General features: G+C 36.1%; 2 protein-coding genes and 1 long non-coding RNA gene across 3 annotated transcripts; 1 reads left to right on the plus strand and 2 right to left on the minus strand.

Moving 5' to 3' along the window:
* The first annotated feature begins 110 nt into the window (after positions 1–110).
* On the plus strand, positions 111–5,743 carry LOC311304804. Its single transcript, XR_014629945.1, has 5 exons — positions 111–308; positions 552–661; positions 754–797; positions 1,869–1,933; positions 5,397–5,743. It is a non-coding gene; the product is annotated as an uncharacterized lncRNA (long non-coding RNA).
* Positions 5,744–9,771: 4,028 nt separating this feature from the next.
* Positions 9,772–11,768, minus strand: LOC311304437 (zona pellucida sperm-binding protein 3-like). Its single transcript, XM_084431432.1, has 8 exons — positions 11,102–11,768; positions 10,904–11,025; positions 10,714–10,817; positions 10,457–10,634; positions 10,267–10,384; positions 10,111–10,193; positions 9,951–10,039; positions 9,772–9,883 (listed from the first exon to the last, which is right to left on the minus strand). The coding sequence occupies exons 1-8, from the start codon at positions 11,666–11,668 to the stop codon at positions 9,816–9,818; spliced, it is 1,329 nt and encodes a 442-aa protein (XP_084287558.1). The 5' UTR covers positions 11,669–11,768; the 3' UTR covers positions 9,772–9,815.
* A 4,393-nt stretch (positions 11,769–16,161) lies between these two features.
* LOC311304598 (zona pellucida sperm-binding protein 3-like) lies at positions 16,162–18,132 on the minus strand. The gene is made up of 8 exons (XM_084431715.1): positions 17,486–18,132; positions 17,288–17,409; positions 17,098–17,201; positions 16,845–17,022; positions 16,657–16,774; positions 16,501–16,583; positions 16,344–16,432; positions 16,162–16,275 (listed from the first exon to the last, which is right to left on the minus strand). Exons 1-8 carry the CDS (start codon positions 18,062–18,064, stop codon positions 16,208–16,210), a joined length of 1,341 nt encoding a protein of 446 aa, XP_084287841.1. The 5' UTR covers positions 18,065–18,132; the 3' UTR covers positions 16,162–16,207.
* Positions 18,133–19,046: the final 914 nt, after the last annotated feature.

A 19,046-nucleotide genomic window follows, 5' to 3' on the forward strand; every position in this document is an offset into this window, starting at 1 on the left:
ACTGTCATCCAGGAATCTGGCCAATGGCAGCTATGCGCGCCTTTTACTGGTCAAGTTTGAAGTTTGAATATTTCGTCTGTTAGAGTGAGAGTGTGTGTGTGTGTGTGTGCGCGCTGCTGCTGCTCGGGAGCCGGGAGGATCTTCAGTACTAGCCTCCTTCGGTTCTGTGGCTTTTACATTGTTTAAAACATGGATTATTTTGCATCGTACTGTTACATTTTTATTTTGAGCGAGTTGCGGGATGTAAATGGACAACGAATTTTAACAACGTAGCCTACGTGTAACGGACATATTGCAATCTGCGGAAGGTAAATAACTTTATTTTATATAAGAATACATTCTGCTACATCAAAATATAGTGTGTTAAATTGAGAAGCTAATTTTAAATGCGACTAGAGCAATATCGATATTATGTCAATGTTTCAGTCTGCATAACGTTAGGCTAAATATTGTCAGCTAAGTTAGTTTTTGATAAAAAATAAATAAAAATAAACCTCAGCATAGTCTGAGCTTTACAATGAGTGAACTGAGAACATTGTGTCTTTATACAGAGAGGAACTCGAACCACACTATGAAAGCTAGGCTTTTGAATGATCGCGGGATATCGGCCTAACGTTACCGTCAAAATGATGAGTCATCATCATAATATGTTTTTGAGCTGGTGACTAAAAATTTACAAGCTTTTTATGTCTCTTTTAGTAAGTAAATACAAATAGCTAATAATATTGCTGTATGTGTGTGTTTCCCATCCAGGAATTTTGGGAATAAATTATCCAGCCACATGATCTTCAGTTGCGGTGAGTATTGTCATAGTAAAATACACGTGAAATAGAGGCAGAACATGTAAACTCTGCTCAAAGGCACACTGGTCCAAACCCTCCAGTCAAAATTGTACCTGTCTTCTTGATATGAGTTTTTATGGGCCTAGCTGACCCAAACATAAATGTCCTTTCAAAATGAAATTATTTTCAAACCTGTATGACTTCTGTGAAACACAAGAATGTTGGGAATAAAACAACATTGGAACCCATTTTATGGAAACAAATGTTCCCAATGTTTCATGATAACAAAAGAAGAACATTCTACTTGCAACATTTTGAGCATATTTTGGGAATGTTGCTAAAGTTAAAGTTGTACAATGATCTCAATATAACATTGTCCCAATGTTTCATGATAACAAAATAAGAACATTCTCTCTGTCACGTTAGGGAAATGTTTTGAGGATATCATTGAGAGATGAGATGTTGAATGTTCTTTATAAAACGTTCTTCTAATGTGACAAGTTAACACAATTAGAACATTTTACTTGCAACATTTTGAAAAAATTAAATAAAATAAACCTCAGCATAGGAGCTTTACAATGAGGGAACTGAGAACATTGTGTCTTTATACATAACATAAATGTCCTTTCAAAATGAAATTATTTTCAAACCTGTATGACTTACTTCTCTGAAACACAAGAATGTTGGGAATTAAACAACATTGGAACCCATTTTATGAAAAAAAAAACAAAAAAAACAGTGAAGTCATTTCTCAAGATATCTTAATTAAGGTTATACAAAATAAATTCATACAGTTTTGGAACAACATGGAGTACCGGTAAATAACGAGAGAGAGTCTATTTTTTGGATGAGCTGTTCTTTTTAGGACATGTTCCCAGGGTCCTTTGCTAAATTAACCATGGTTTTTATTATAGTAAAGTGTAGAAACAATATTTTTATGGTGGATTGATTACAATAATTTATTACCATTTAGTTAGTGTTGCAAAACCATGGTTAATGTTAGTAAGGGTTCTCCAGATTTATATAGCCTAACACAGATCAATAGTCTGTTAACACACATTAACACACTTTTTACATTTTCTTAAGATCAAGCATTGGACCAATGTTTACGGAGCAGAACAGGCACCAACAGAGAAACAAGTCCATCACTAGTAAGTATCCACTGCATTTTATAAAACCGTAGTCAATTTTAAACGCTCAATGCACTCCAAAATAAAAATGATCTATTTTTTTCTCCCTCGTGCCAGATTTATATCTGTCCCAGATTTATATCTGACTTTCTTTCCACAGAGATTTTTAGAAAAATTATCATTAAAGAGAATCATATAAAGAGAAATGTGGGAGGAGCTTGAATTTATTGCCTAGCCCTGTTTGTTTGAACCGCGAGAGCCGTCAAAGCTTATGCTACTCCTATGTCATGCACCGACAAGAGCCTTTTATAGTCAACACGTCGGACGCAAGCAACTTGCAGTTTTGCCCCCACCAACAACGCATAGTATTGCATACAACGGTGCGTCGCGTATCAAAAACTGGGACGACACATTTTTCTACTCATAGACGCATATGGCGGCCGAAGTGTAGTGATGCGTAGCCTTGCAGGCGCATATGCGTATCGATGCGTTGACTAACTCTTTGGGCGTAATTTGACTTGCATATGGCTGTCTGCTGGAAGCTAGTTATTTAAGTCGATAAAATTATAAATATGGTAGGGCTGGGGGAATTAACACGTTAATCTTCGCGATTAATTTGAGATGCTTAACGAGTTTATAAAAAAAATGCAATTAACGCAGCACTTTTTTTGCCTTCCTGTTGCGGAAAAGGCTGCAAAATATGCCGTCCCGCCCCTCCGTGTTTGGCGATCAGGTTTTATTCTCGCGCAGCTTTCATGACCGGGTCTTTTCCGCTCCGCGCTCTCAATTCCGTGTGTGTGTCGGCGCACTGACACACACACACAACACTGAGCAAACATTGAGCTCTTTGCTCAATGTTCTGCTCCGTGTTTGCGCTGCGCGTTCTGCTCTGTCGTTAACGGCCCAAACGCTCCAATCATGTACCGATCATGCACTGGAAAAGCAAAGTCAAATAACGTGAAATTTCTCAGTAGTAGACTTCTGTGAAATAGCCCTACTGAGCTGGTATAGTCATGCTGACAACAATGGTAAAATTACCTGCTCTGATCACATGCTCTTGTAATAATAGCTTTGTAGGACTATGTTTTATTTTGATAATTAGAAAAAAAAAATTATAATAATAAATTGTTAAATTTATTATGTTGATTGATTATTGAAAATAATAATATATTGATATATTGATGTTTAATATTATTTTAATACAGGGCTATTTTCTGTTCCTTTTTTTCCTTTTTGTTGTTTAATTAGGTTAATCTAAGTTTAAATATTGATGATTACAAGCTTGGGGGAAATGCAATTAATTGCATTTAATTACAGCAAATTGTGTAATTAATCAGTTACTTTTTTTAATCGATTCCCAGCCCTAAAATATAAAATATGGATATGTTTCTTACACAAACGCATCACTTCGCTTCACCTTTCGCCTTTATTAACCTGCCAGAGCCGTGTGGAGTACTTTTATCATGGATGGATGCATTTTTATGGACTTGTCAAAAAAATCCCACAGGGAGCTACAGAATAAGAAATCTTTGAAGTCCACTTTTTTACTGTCTGTTTCCATCAGTAAAATTACAGTTGTTTTTTTTCTCTCAGAATTGTGAGGCAAGAAGACACAATTGCAAGAAAATATCAGAATTGTGAGCTGTCTTTTTTACTCCCCTCAGAATTCACCCTTCGAGGGAGTTTGATTGACAGGTATTTTTTACATTTTTATTTTACCAAAAATATTTTTTTCTAAAAAAATTACACAAATTAAACGTTGAGACTTTGTTTCAACTTTCATATCAAAAGTAACCTGCTCTGTCTTGTCTCTGCGTTTAAACGTTTCAGCGTTTTTTCTGTGATCCGCAATGTATTTTTCATTGCGTGACAACATGATGTGTGGCGTGAGAGCGCCATGGCTTGTTGGACATAGCAACAGTAACTAAAGGGGGCGGGTCTTTGCAAATTGCATTAACCATGGCTGCCTGTTAATTATCACTGGACTACTTCGCTCTCGCATCTCCCAAAAGTAATTTTTTTTTTGTTTTCTTGATTCCATTTGAATGGTTTAATTAAATTGCTATAACCAATTATTTAAAATGTAATGATTTAAGCAAAACGTTCTTCAAAGGTTAAACCAAACTTTTATTTGACGGATTGCCGTGTAGACCTTTGAGTTTCTCTGTGTTTTATGATATGATGATAGTTTTTCTCAAATGAAGCTAAAATGCTGCTGAAGTGACTCTCAGAGCAGCTGTATTGATGAAGTGCATTAATGTTCTCATATAGAAACGACAGCAAAAAAAAAATAAGCCAGAATTGCTTTTTTTTTCTCAGGTTTTACTAATTTATCCTGTGATTCTGACTTTCAAACGGCCAATTGCGAGTTTATATCTCGCACTTCTGAGAAAAAAAAGTTTGAATTGTGATTCGCAATTACCTTTTTTAAAAATTGTATTCCATGGCGGAAACAAGCTTTCATATGCACAGACAGTAGCTCACATTTAACATGCAGATTGTGCGCACACAGAAACCTACTGGAGCACAAAAAGTTAGTGTCAACACTGTCCTGTGATTTCTCAATAAGAAACAGAAGTTATAGCATATTTTTCTTTCTGCTTTTGAAGTAACTAAAACTTACAGCTTAGCTAATAGCAAAGAGACGATTCACAGGTATGATTAAATCACACTAGAAATTGTTCTATCTCAAATGCAGTACTACTTTATCTGTATCTGATTTAAAACAAGCAGAAATCTGTAAGAAATGTAACAATCCATAGACAATATAACTGATGAAAATAAGCTGTTACATCAGAGCAAAAGCATCGTGGGCAGTGCTGTGACATGCTGCAGCTGTGCTCAAGGCTACCTGAGTTCGAGGTTCACACTTCTCAAGCCAAGTTTGTAGTTTGTTAAAATAATTTAGCCTCTAGTTGTGTTATTAAAGGGATACTCCACTTTTTTTGGAAATAGGCTCATTTTACAACTCCCCCAGAGTTAAACAGTTGAGTTTTACCGTTTTCGAATCCATTCAGCCGAGTTTCTGATATTTGGAAGAATATCAGTAACCAGACAGTTTCTGGTCTCATTGACTTCCATAGTAGGAAAAAATATATACTATGGAAGTAAATGAGACCAGAAACTGTCTGGTTACTGATATTCTTCTAAATATCAGAAACTCGGCTGAATGGATTTGAAAATGGTAAAACTCAACTGTTTAACTCTGGGGGAGTTATAAAATGAGCCTATTTCCAAAAAAAGTGGAGTATCCCTTTAACATGTATATAATGGATTAAGTATATGTTTTAAATTACAGAAACAAAATAGATACTCATAAGGTATCATATTTATACTTTTAAATAAACTAATCTAATTAATTTCTGATTAATAATTAGGCTGGCTAATTTTGAAAGTTTTCAAAGTCAATATTGCTTGTGATCTTAATATGTAATATGTATTTGTATTATTTTTGTTTACACTGTTGCATGATCTTCTTTTATAGGCTATGAGGAAAAACTCTACCATGCACACAGAGAATGGAGCTCAATTCTGCTAACTGGGATAGCAGCTGAAAAAGAAGAAGAGAAGAACAGTAGAACACCTATTAATGCAGATGACTTTATTCTTTTTCTGCAAGAACCAAGACAACCAAAGACTGATGATGAGCGCTCTGAGCAAACAGCAGTCAAGACGTGTGATTGCACATTGGACTTTACTGAGTTCTTAATTTAATGTTGGGCATCTACTGTATGCAGAACTTCTAATAATTTATGTGAATGCCATTCATAAACCTGTTAGATTTTTGTTTTATTTTAGAGATTAATAAAATTGTATGTTTTAACAATGTTATAGCTAAGCATTTTTTATGTTTAAGAGAACATTTTGGGAACAAAAATAAAACTTCCCACTAAAAAATTTATAAGAATGTTAAGTAGTATTTTTAGAGAATGTTATCCTAACTTTTAGAAGAACGTTCTAAGAATAAAAATAAAACTTCCTGCTAAAAACTTTATAAGAATAAAGGGATAATGTTCTAAAAATGTTATGATTAGACATTTATAGAAGGTCATCATCACAAAACATTTTTAGAGTGTTCTTAGAGAATGTTATCCTACCTTTTAGGAGAAATAATGTTCTAACAATATTATTAAACATTTTTATAATGTTGTAAAAAAAAATGTTATCTGAACTTTTAAAAGAACATTCTGGGAACAAAAATAAAAACACCCCCTGAAAACTTTCTAAGAACGTTAGAGAATAATGTTGTAAGAATGGTACACCTAAACATTTTAATAATGTTTTTAAATAATGTTATCCGAACATTTAAAAGAACATTCTGGGAACAAAAATAAAACTATCCGCTTACAACATTATAAGAACGTTAGAGAATAATGTTATAAGAATGTTATTACTAAACATTTTAATAATGTTTTTAGAAAATGTTCTCTAAACATTTAAAAAAACATTCTGGGAACAAAAATAAAACTACCCGCTGAAAACGTTCTATGAACATTAGAGAATAATGTTATAAGAACGTTATTACTAAACATTTTAATAATGTTTTTAAAAAAATGTTATCCGAACATTTATAAGAACATTCTGGGAACAAAAATAAAACTACACGCTAAAAACATTATAAGAACGTCAGAGAATAATGTTATAAAAATGTTACTACTAAACATTTTAATAATGTTTTTAGAAAATGTTCTCTGAACATTTAAAAAAACATTCTGGGAACACAAATAAAACTAGCCGCTGAAAACGTTCTGAGAAAATTAGAGAATAATGTTAAAAGAATGTTACTACTAAACATTTTAATAATGTTTTTAAAGAATGTTCTCCAAACTTTTAAAAGAACATTCTGGGAACAAAACTAAAACTAGCCGCTGAAAACTTTCTAAGAACGTTAGAGAATAATGTTAAAAGAATGTTACTACTAAACATTTTAATAATGTTTTTAAAGAATGTTCTCCAAACTTTTAAAAGAACATTCTGGGAACAAAACTAAAACTAGCCGCTGAAAACTTTCTAAGAACGTTAGAGAATAATGTTAAAAGAATGTTACTACTAAACATTTTAATAATGTTTTTTAAGAATGTTCTCCAAACTTTTAAAAGAACATTCTGAGAACAAAACTAAAACTAGCCGCTGAAAACATTTATAGAACAATACATGCTAATGTTCTTAGAACATTTTTAGAACAAAAAATTTCTAGCTGGGACACCACCCAAAGCTTGTTCCACATCTTACATTTTGTTCCCAACAATTCTTTAAAACCACTTTTGTAGGGTGTTCATCTTTATGCCCCTGGAGTTTAGCCCAGTAATTAATCATTAATTGTTTCCTTCTAATCTCTAGTGGCATCTCTCCTACCAGGACTTGTAAAGCTGATATAGGTGTAGTCTTAACTGCTCCACAACATTGTCTCATTGCTTGAGCTTGGATTTTACAAAGTTTTCCTAACAGGTTTTTTGAGGCAGAACCATATACCACACAGCCATAATCAAAAACAGACCGAATCATTGCTACATATATAGTTTTTAAAGAAGAAAAACTTGCCCCCCATTCCACTCCACTTATACATCTCATGATATTTAAAACCTTCTGACATTTCTCAACTATTTTATTAATATGTTCAGTCCATATAAGTTTTACATCAAAATAAATACCTAAAAACTTAAACACCTTTACCCTTTCCAATGTTTCCTCATACATCTTCAAACTCATTTCTGGAACAACCCTCTTCTTAGAAAAAATAATTGTTTTAGTTTTCTCCACTGAGAATTTAAAACCCCAATTCTTCAACTTTCCTAATTGCCTCTTGTATTTTCCTATTAATAAATAATAAATTTCTACCCTTTTTCCAGAGAGCCCCGTCATCTGCAAACAGAGACCTACCAATATCTGGTTCTACTTGGTTAAAAACATCATTAATCATTATAGAAAACAATAATGGACTTATTACACTCCCTTGTGGAGTTCCATTTTCTATCTGGAACGTATACTTGACACTTCATTACGTCAGCAGTGTTCATGCATAGAGCGTATTAAGACTGAAAGTCAATGTTCAGAAATGATTCATTATTATTGTTTTGAACCATGCTGTATAGCTGTGTTTTGCTGTGTTTTTGTTGTCAAACACAAACATTTGTTTATTTTTAATTATTAAAAAATCCCATTATTTTATATGAAAAAGTTAATAATTGTATTCTATTGATAAAGTATTTTAGTATTTATATTTTAGTCTTGTATATATTTTTGATTAGATCAAATAACATTTTAATCTGTCATATGGTCATGTTACAATGTGCCCCTCGTTGTCACATTTTACTTCCATTCTTTCAGGGTAAATCAAGGAAAAAGTATACTTATTAAAGAAACAAAACAACATAATTGTACTAGACGTGTGAAATTAATGTGGAAAAGAAATTCCCAGAACCCCAAGTGGATTTACACAAACTGAGCAAGTCTAAAAGTGTTAGGTTGTGCCCCGATCTCCCATACTCTCTAAAAAAAGATGGTTCTTTAAAGGTTCTTTACACGTAGGAACAGTTCTATTTAGAACTGTATCATCCTGAAGAACCATATTCTGAAATGGTTCTTAAGGGTTCTTTATTTCCCACCTTTTTGTTTTTTAAATCTGTAACTGTCAAAGGCGTATGTGTAGCAAGAATGAACGAATAAAGTAATTATATAGCGCATTTCCTGTACAACTGTACACCCAAAGCACTTTACAATCATGTCAGAGTCTCCCCTCAACCACCAGCACCAGTGCAGAATCCACTTGGACGATGCAAGGGCAGCCATAGTAGTAGCCTAAGTTGAATAATAGAATATAAAAACAGCCTTCACAGTATTAATTAGAAATACTAAAGTTATTTAGTCAAGAGCAGTGAGTCATTTTTTTATTTGCTTATGTTGTTTGATTACCAATATTTTATAAATTTCGTATTATATGTTTTATTTCATGTTTGTTAAGCAGACTCAGCTTTGTTCAAACTTCATTGGGGCAATACTCGCTAAGACGGCCAAGGTGGTTCTTTTTTGTGGTTTATTAACTCTCAAGCAGTTCCCGCTCTGTCAATGGTTCTTTATTGCTTTAACATGTCAAATAATATTTTACCGCTGACACAAATTATGTAATTAATATCAAATATAATTTGAATTCAATCATTGAATGTTTAGTCAGACAAAAACAGTTTGGAAAGTGGATTCATCATGTACTCACTCATTTTATATTTTTTGTAAATTAACACAAAAAAAAGTTACGGACAGCAGCTTTAAAGATACATTTTAAAAAAAATCAAAACATTCAGAAACAAATAGATTTGCATTGTTTAGAGAAGTTTAATTTTAAAAAAATTAAGTCAAAAGTGCCCCTAAATGAAGAACCACTCCAATTTTGTACATTTAGTTTGATTTAACATAGCTCCAACTTCCAAAGTCCTCCCTGCTGCTGAGGAACAGCCAGAGAAGGATGTCCTGGTCAAGGGTAAAAATAAATCAATGAGACTTAAATATATAGCTTATAAAAGATATATAATTGAATTTCATACTATGATTGTTTCTTTTATGGAAGCCTATTGTGTATATCAGTGGCACCATCAGGTCAATTGGGGTGAGCCTTGGTGACAGACAGGGTGGGTATACTACCATCCCTCAAAGTTTCAAGTTCTTACTTGGAAATTCTATCAATTACAATAGGGTTTCAGCATACACACTTGAACCCCCAATAATAAAGCAAAAGCATCCCGTAAGCACCAGAAAGGATGCTATTGAGATGCCCTTAGTGTTGTAATAAGCCTAGCCCCACAAATGACTTGAGCAATATGCTACCCCCCAGTAGTATTTGTGCAAGTAAAGACAACAAAATCAAATATATTAACAACATTTATTAAGATCACCAGAAGCCGCATGACAGTTATCTTTGGCCATAGCCATATTCTTTAACCTCGATGGGGCCGACAGATGCTTTTTCCCAGCGCAGATCTAAGGAACAAATGATTAGTAAGAAGAACTAAAGCCATGCCAACAAGTTATCAGAGTTAGTCCAAACCTGTAAGCAGTTGATCACTTCCACTTCTGATGCTACAAGTAGTGTCACAGCAGCCACACACCTGGTCAGAACCATCTGCAGACACCCACCTGACAAAACAAACCCTCAATTAAGTTAAAGCAACTAATTCACCTGTACACTAATCTAGCATGCAACATACCCATTAGCAGAGAATGAACAAGCTTTCTGTTCAGAACTTGGAGAGGTTGCTGCAGCCACCTTCAAAATGCATGTGATGTAGACCTGCAGAGACAGTTGTTTGTACACCATGGCAGCACATCATACAAATAGTTACATAACTACAAGACATACATACCAGCCCACTGTCTGCTTGCTGGAACCTGAACGCCTCCAGCTGAAACCCTAGCTTATCACCTTGAGTCCGGGGCATAAAGTGAGATGTGGAGCCTGTGAGCTTGGCATCAACCAGGCACCTGTGAACAGAACCCAGTTAGAAGTCCCGCAACCCTTCTGGAAGCTGGGATACATGAGGTAGCACCTCTTACCCATTATTCTCAATAAAGGAGTATCTAGGGACAGAAGCAACATCAGGGACTGCAGTAGCCACGCAGCTGTCCACAAACACACGGACGAAAACATGGCTGTACAAACGCACTGATGCTTCAAGATTTATCATGTCACCCAGGAAGTACTGGTTAGAAGGTCTCTCAAATCTCCAGTCATCTGGGCAGAGAGGCAGAGAAAATAGTCTTGACACAGATGATTCACAAGCATACTACAAATCTGTTTGGCCTACACCAACCCGTCATGAGCTTGAGGGAAAAGACAAAGACTTCCTCTGCAACCTTAGTTGAGGCATATGGGATCCAAGCAGGCATTAAGGCATCGCTGCTCACATTATGTGTTCTGTAAGAGTTAAACAAGCAGTCATCTCTTGCCTATGAACGGCAGGGTTAGAACATCCGGTGAGCCTGAATTAATTGAATCCTCACCTTGGATAATGACACTCGATACCAACCACCGCACCACTGCTCCTGACAATAGGAACACCATATGAAGCCTCTTGTGGGGTATAGATAATGTTGAACCTATAGACAAGCTCATCCTCAGTCATCTAAACAGAAAGGTTAACAGAATAACAGTCACAAGGACAGTTCAGAATACCTATGATTGTCACAACAGAACCTTACCATTGATGTGCCGCTACATCCATGGAGTTCAGACTCAAAGATCAGCACTTGAGCAGAAGAATCTTCTCCAGTTGCAGTACAGCCTCCCAGTGTCAAACCAGAGGACAACACTGGGTGCCCAGTCCCAAAGAAATCCTTCATCACTTCCACATATATTGAATTCTCTCCACACTGAGCAGCTACACTGTTGGCAGGAACAGGATAAGGCAACACAAAAGGAACATCTGGCTGCTGTGGTTCCTCTGGTAGACTTGGAAAGCTCCACGTCAGTTTTGCCATTGGACCCTGCAACAGCTCTTTTAATTGAACACCCATAAGATCTTGAGAAGACTTTCCAAAGTCAGTCCTGACTGGTGTCTGGACAGGAAACATTTGTGGTGCAAATACAGCGTTACTGGGAACCAAAGACATCCCGGAATCAGCCTGTTGAGAAGCTTGAGCTAATGTTCTAGGCTTAAACGCACTTGGACTACGATTATGTGCTGCTCTTGCTCTCCATTGTGCTTCAGAAAATCCAAGTGCAAGACTAAACACCAATCCAAATCCAACCTGCCAAAACCCCATCATTGCCAAGCTTGTTTCAATGACACATTAGGGTGCTACCATCCAAATTTATGCAGATGTTAATCAGAATGGCTCCACCTCTCTCGTGACAAGCATAATTTTCCTCTGCACCTGCCAATTTACTCAGTCAATATAACACAGGTGAAAGTCATTGATTCTAAATGAAGTACCATATAAGGGCATGTTATTAGTAGCTAAACCAAATCACACCCCAAACAGTTGGTGGCGGTAATGCACCAAATTGGCATGCCAACCGCTAATAAATTAGAAGAAGAAGAAGAAGAAGATAATTGCTCATTTTAAATATCAAAATGACAGATCAATTCCCTGAAACACAAACAACCCCAAGTTTTTTTGTGTCTTTTTTTTTATTAATTCAGAAACATGGCCATAAACAGAACTGAACACTATTCAAAATAATAAAGCTGTTTCAGGTTTAGATTGTAACAAACGTTCTTCCCTCACATCAACAGCAATCTTCACAAGGGACTGAAATGGAGAAATTTAGTTCAGAACCAAAGGAATGCAGGATCATAACATTATTTTATTATAGATTCACTGATATGTTTTCTCCCCATTACAACTGTTATGTTTAGGTTGATCAGAGTGTTTGTGGATTCATTGTAGACTTCATTCTTTCTTGAACTATACTATATGCTGGTCAGCACCAAAAGACTATAATCTGAACAGTCTACTACAAAAATTGATTTTAAAATTAAAACATGTTGGTGTTAAAGGGGTCATATAATGTCATTTTTGTACAAGCTAATATGATTCTTTAGGGTCTAAATGAAAAGTTTGTAATATACTTTAATTAAAAATTCTCATTAGTATTGTAAGAAAACACTCATTTTGTCTGGTCAAAAACAGCTCTGTTTTCAGCACACCGTTTAAGTGCATGTGTCTTTAAATGATAATGAGATTTGCTCACCCCGCCCCTCTGTTCTGTGGGCGTTTTGCCACAACAACACATGTGGAGTGTTGCCCTGACAACAGTTGAGGGTAACGTTATATTTTGAAGAATGGCAGCGGGAGTCCCTGAGGACACTGTGCAACTGTATCAATTTGAACCGGAGTTGGAAAACAGGACGTTTCTGAATGGTTGGTTAACGTAATGTCACTTTGATCTATCTTTGTGTGTACTGGCAGGGTAGAGTAGTGAGATTCGAACGCTATGTGTTTACTGATGTATACGTTAGTTCATTGACAGATTGATGTTACAGCTAATGGTCATGAAAAACTTTTTTCCGGTAAATGTAGGCTTGTCAGTGATGCATAACGTTATCTATGCAGTGTTAGGTACAACTGTCAGGGCTGAAGCACTAACATTTTACTGATCTGTTTAAAAAATAACCAGTCTGTGAGACTATGACAGTCATTAGGCACATAAACAACACATACTCAGACAGGAGCTAATACCTTTTTCAATGTTCTCCTTTATAAAGCAGTCTGGTGAAATGATTCGCGCAAACATGAAAGCATTGCTGTTGCGCGGACTATGATGACAGACGAGCTCACGAGCGAGGACGGGTCTGTGTTGAAACGCTGCTGTCAATCAACAATCGTGGGAGGGGCGTCGATTTTGTGACGTCACAAAATCGAACGGCTTGATTTGAGAGAGGGGAAAACATATAAGGAGATAAAAAAAAAAAAACACTGGATGGATTTGTATAATTTTATGATGGTTGTGTACAGGCACTGCCAACACACATTTCAGTACAGTCAACTTGTAAAAGTGCATGTACCATTATATGACCCCTTTAAAGCACGTTTAACAAACTCCATAGATTTTTATATCCAACTATATGAAAAACATGGCGAATGTAGAAATCCAGATTACATAGACCTACACACATTCATACATGGGATGAGCGGAGCTAGTTGTAACACACATGGTTTAAAACTTTACACACATGCTTGCATGCCAAAACTTGGTGTATTTACTAGTTGCCATATTAACACTATTGTTTTTTTTGTTTTTTTTAAATAAAAAAATCTGGTACTATACGGTTATCCGGACCACATGTGATGACCTACCCCAACCCCGCCCCTAAACCTACCCGTCACTGGGGTTACGACCAACCAAGAGCGGTTGTGGTCACGTGTGGTCAGCTGTGGTCCGGATAACCGTATAGTACCAAAAATCTTTACCTTTAATCTTTAAGATATCACTGAACATTTATTTAACCATAGCAAAAGTAAATTTCTCACTGAAGTTGATTTTTCATCTCTGTTTTTGTGTTAATTTAAAATCTTATTTTATTTTAATCTTATATCTGTTATTTAACCAGCAGAAGACACTAGCAGGGTTTAAATTAGTTGTGCAGGTAGGGCACAACCCTATTAGAACTATACTATTCTTTACTTTTATAAAATCTATTGATGATGGATGGAAATAGATGAATTAAGACTGAAAGTCAATGTTCAGAAATGATTCATTATTATTGTTTTGAACCATGCTGTATAGCTGTTTGATGTGTTTTTGTTGTCAAACTCAAAAATGTGTTTATTTTTTATTACTAAAAAAATCCCATTATTTGATATGAAAAAGTGAATAATTGTATTTTATTGATAAAATATTTTAGTTTGTCTTGTTTTTTTTTTATTGTTTTTTTTTTTATTAGATCAAAAAACATTTTAATCTGTCATATGGTCATGTTACAATGTGCCCCTCACATGTTACAACATGCTCTATCAGTGGGGTAAGTTGTCACATTTTACTTCCATTTTTTCAGGGTAAATCAAGAAAAAAGTATAGGCTACACTGTATTAAAGAAACAAAACAACATAATTGTACTAGACTTGTGACATTAATGTGGAAAAGAAATTCCCTGAACCCCAAGTGGATTTACACAAACTGAGAAAGTCAAAAAAGTGTTAGGTTGTGCCCCGCTCTCCCATACTCTCTAAAAAAAGATGGTTCTTTAAAGGTTCTTTACACGTAGTAACAGTTCTATTTAGAACTGTCTCATCCTGAAGAACCATATTCTGAAATGGTTCTTATGGGTTCTTTATTTCCCGCCTTTTTTCTTTTTCAAATCTGTAACTGTCAAAAGAGTATTGGTCTATGTATGAATGAACGAATAAAATAATTATATAGCGCATTTCCTGTACTACTGTACACCCAAAGCACTTTACAATCATGTCAGAGTCTCTCCTCAACCACCAGCACCAGAGCAGAATCCACTTGGACGATGCAAGGGCAGCCATAGTAGTAGCCTAAGTTGAATAATAGAATATAAAAACACAGCCTTCACAGTATTAATTAGAAATACTAAAGTTATTTAGTCAAGAGCAATGAGTCATTTTTTTATTTGCTTATGTTGTTTGATTAACATCAAGGACAGACAGCAGCAGTTACGGCTGCTGTCTCTTTAATACCCACTGCAGCAAGGGCATAAGCAAACCAATATTTTATAAATATCATATGTTATGTTTTATTTCATGTTTGTTAAGCAGACTCACATTGACCTGATGTAAGAAATTATTTATACTTTGTTCAAACTTATAGTTTGGGGCTATACTTGCTAAGACAGCCAAAGTGGTTCTTTTTTGTGGTTTCAAGCAGTTCCCGCTCTGTCATTGGTTCTTTATCGCTTTAACATGTCGAAAACTATATTTTACAGCTGACACAAGTTATATAATTAATATCAAATATAATTTGATTTGAATTCAATCATTTAATTTTTAGTCAGACAAAAACACGGTTTGGAAAATGGATTCATGTACGCATTTTATAATTTTTGTAAATTTTTAACAAAGTTACAGACAGCAGCTTTAAAGATAAATTTAAAAATTAAATGAAAGATTTTGATCACAGCATGATTTGAGGGTAGTTTAGACACCATTACAAAACCAGTCAGTATGTTAGAATTTAAATTCAGAAATAAATAGATTTGCATTGTTTAGAGAAGTTTAATTCAAGAAATCAAGTCAAAGGGGCTCCTAAATGAAGAACCACTCTGATTTTGTTCATAATTGTTTGATTTAACATAGCTCCAACTTCCGAAGTCATCTCTGCTGCTGAGGAACAGCCAGAGTAAGAATCTGAAAAAAAAAAAATGAAAAAAAAATATATAGCTTATAAAACAAACTATATCTATATATATATAATTGAATTTCATCCTAGTTTCTTTTATGGAACCCTATTGTGTATCTCAGTGGCACCACCATCAGGTCAATTGGGGTAAGCCTTGGTGACAGACAGGGTGGGTATACTACCATCCCTCAAAGTTTCAAGTTCTTACTTGGAAATTATCAACTACAATAGGGTTTCAGCATACACACTTGAACCCCCAATAATAAAGCAAAAGCATCCCGTAAGCACCAGAAAGGATATGATGCTATTGAAATGCCCTTAGTGTTGTAATAGGCCTAGCCCCCACATAGGCCAGTAGAAATAGGTTTTTTATAGTGCATATTTAAACAGACCATGTAAAGTGAATAAATATGTTTAAGTGTAGTATTTGTGCAAGTAAAGACAACAAAATCAAATATATTAACAACATTTATTAAGATCACCAGAAGTCGCATGACATTCAGTTATCTTTGGCCATAGCCATATTCTTTAACCTCGATGGGGCCGACAGATGCTTTTTCCCAGCGCAGATCTGAGGAACAAATGATTAGTGAGAAGAACTAAAGCCATGCATAACAAGTTATCAGAGTTAGTCCAAACCTGTAAGCAGTTGATCACTTCCACTTCTGATGCTACAAGTAGTGTCACAGCAGCCACACACCTGGTCAGAACCATCTGCAGACACCCACCTGACAAAAACCCTCAATTAAGTTAAAGCAACTAATTCACCTGTACACTAATCTAGCATGCAACATACCCATTAGCAGAGAATGAACAAGCTTTCTGTTCAGAACTTGGAGAAGTTGCTGCAGCCACCTTCAAAATGCATGTGATGTAGACCTGCAGAGACAGTTATTTGTACACCATGGCAGCACATTATACAAATAGTTACATAACTACAAGACATACATACCAGCCCACTGTCTGCTTGCTGGAACCTGAACGCCTCCAGCTGAAACCCTAGCTTATCACCTTGAGTCCGGGGCATAAAGTGAGATGTGGAGCCTGTGAGCTTGGCGTCAACCAGGCACCTGTGAACAGAACCCAGTTAGAAATCACACCCCTTCTGGAAGCTGGGATACATGAGGTAGCACCTCTTACCCATTATTCTCAATAAAGGAGTATCTGGGGACAGAAGCAACATCAGGGACTGCAGTAGCCACGCAACTGTCCACAAACACACGGACGAAAACATGGCTGTACAAACGCACTGATGCTTCAAGATTTATCATGTCACCCAGGAAGTACTGGTTAGAAGGTCTCTCAAATCTCCAGTCATCTGCAGAGAGAGAAACAGAAGTCTCAACACAGATGATTCACAAGCATACTACAAATCTGTTTGGCCTACACCAACCCGTCATGAGCTTGAGGGAGAAGACAAAGACTTCCTCTGCAACCTTAGTTGAGGCATACGGGATCCAAGCGGGCATTAAGGCATCGCTGCTCACATTATGTGTTCTGTAGGAGTTAAACAAGCGGTCATCTCTTGCCCATGAACGGCAGGGTTAGAACATCCGGTGAGCCTGAATTAATTGAATCCTCACCTTGGATAATGACACTCGATACCAACCACCGCACCACTGCTCCTGACAATAGGAACACCATATGAAGCCTCTTGTGGGGTATAGATAATGTTGAACCTATAGACAAGCTCATCCTCAGTCATCTAAACAGAAAGGTTAATAGAATAACAGTCACAAGGACAGTTCAGAATACCTATGATTGTCACAACAGAACCTTACCATTGATGTGCCGCTACATCCATGGAGTTCAGACTCAAAGATCAGCACTTGAGCAGAAGAATCTTCTCCAGTTGCAGTACAGCCTCCCAGTGTCAAACCAGAGGACAACACTGGGTGCCCAGTCCCAAAGAAGTCCTTCATCACTTCCACATATATTGAATTCTCTCCACACTGAGCAGCTACACTGTTGGCAGGGACAGGATAAGGCAACACAAAAGGAACATCTGGCTGCTGTGGTTCCTCTGGTAGACTTGGAAAGCTCCACGTCAGTTTCGCCATTGGACCCTGCAACAGCTCTTTTAATTGAACACCCATAAGATCTTGAGAAGACTTTCCAAAGTCAGTCCTGACTGGTGTCTGGACAGGAAACTGAGCAGGAAACATTTGTGGTGCAAATACAGCATTACTGGGAACCAAAGACATCCCGGAATCAGCCTGTCGAGAAGCTTGAGCTAATGTTCTAGGCTTAAACGCACTTGGACTACGATTATGTGCTGCTCTTGCTCTCCATCGTGCTTCAGAAAATCCAAGTGCAAGAATAAACACCAATCCAAATCCAACCTGCCAAAACCCCATCATTGCCAAGCTTGTTTCAATGACACATTAGGGTGCTACCATCCAAATTTATGCAGATGTTAATCAGAATGGCTCCACCTCTCTTGTGACAAGCATAATTTTCCTCTGCACCTGCCAATTTACTCAGTCAATATAACACAGGTGAAAGTCATTGATTCTAAATGAAGTACCATATAAGGGCATGTTATTAGTAGCTAAACCAAATCACACCCCAAACAGTTGGTGGCGGTAATGCACCAAATTGGCATGCCAACCGCTAATAAATTTGAAGAAGAAGAAGAAGAAGAAGAAAGATTGCTCATTTTAAATATCAAAATGACAGATCAATTCCCTGAAACACAAACAACCCCAAGTTTTTTTGTGTCTTTTTTTTATTAATTCAGAAACATGGCCATAAACAGAACGGAACACTATTCAAAATAATAAAGCTGTTTCAGGTTTAGATTGTAACAAACGTTCTTCCCTCACATCAACAGCAATCTTCACAAGGGACTGAAATGGAGAAATTTAGTTCAGAACCAAAGGAATGCAGGATCATAACATTATTTTATTATAGATTCACTGATATGTTTTCTCCCCATTACAACTGTTATGTTTAGGTTGATCAGAGTGTTTGTGGATTCATTGTAGACTTCATTCTTTCTTGAACTATACTATATGCTGGTCAGCACCAAAAGACTATAATCTGAACAGTCTACTACAAAAATTGAATTTAAAATTAAAACATGTTGGTGTTAGAGGTTAAAGGGGTCATAAAATGCCATTTTTGTTCAAGCTAATATGATTCTTTAGGGTCTAAATGAAAAGTTCGTAATATACTTTAATTAAAAATTCTCATTAGTATTGTAAGAAAACACTAATTTTACCTGGTCAAAAACAGCTCTGTTTTCAGCACACCGTTTAAGTGCATGTGTCTTTAAATGATAATGAGATTTGCTCACCCCGCCCCTCTGTTCTGTGGGCGTTTTGCCACAACAACACATGT

Source organism: Rutilus rutilus, assembly GCF_951802725.1.
Source record: "Rutilus rutilus genome assembly, chromosome: 15".
NCBI classification, from domain to species: Eukaryota; Metazoa; Chordata; class Actinopteri; order Cypriniformes; family Leuciscidae; genus Rutilus; species Rutilus rutilus.

Excerpts from the sequence above, each read along its gene's own strand:
- LOC311304598 (XM_084431715.1), bottom strand. The coding sequence starts at position 18,064 with ATGATGGGGTTTTGGCAGGTTGGATTTGGATTGGTGTTTATTCTTGCA. Across the intron at positions 17,023-17,097 it reads CTCCCTCAAGCTCATGACGG|ATGACTGGAGATTTGAGAGA; the intron begins GTTGGTGTAGGC and ends CTCTCTCTGCAG. Across the intron at positions 16,276-16,343 it reads AAGTGATCAACTGCTTACAG|ATCTGCGCTGGGAAAAAGCA; the intron begins GTTTGGACTAAC and ends TTTGTTCCTCAG.
- LOC311304437 (XM_084431432.1), bottom strand. The coding sequence starts at position 11,668 with ATGATGGGGTTTTGGCAGGTTGGATTTGGATTGGTGTTTAGTCTTGCA. Across the intron at positions 10,385-10,456 it reads TCCTTTATTGAGAATAATGG|GTGCCTGGTTGATGCCAAGC; the intron begins GTAAGAGGTGCT and ends TTCTGTTCACAG. Across the intron at positions 10,194-10,266 it reads AGCAAGCAGACAGTGGGCTG|GTCTACATCACATGCATTTT; the intron begins GTATGTATGTCT and ends CTGTCTCTGCAG.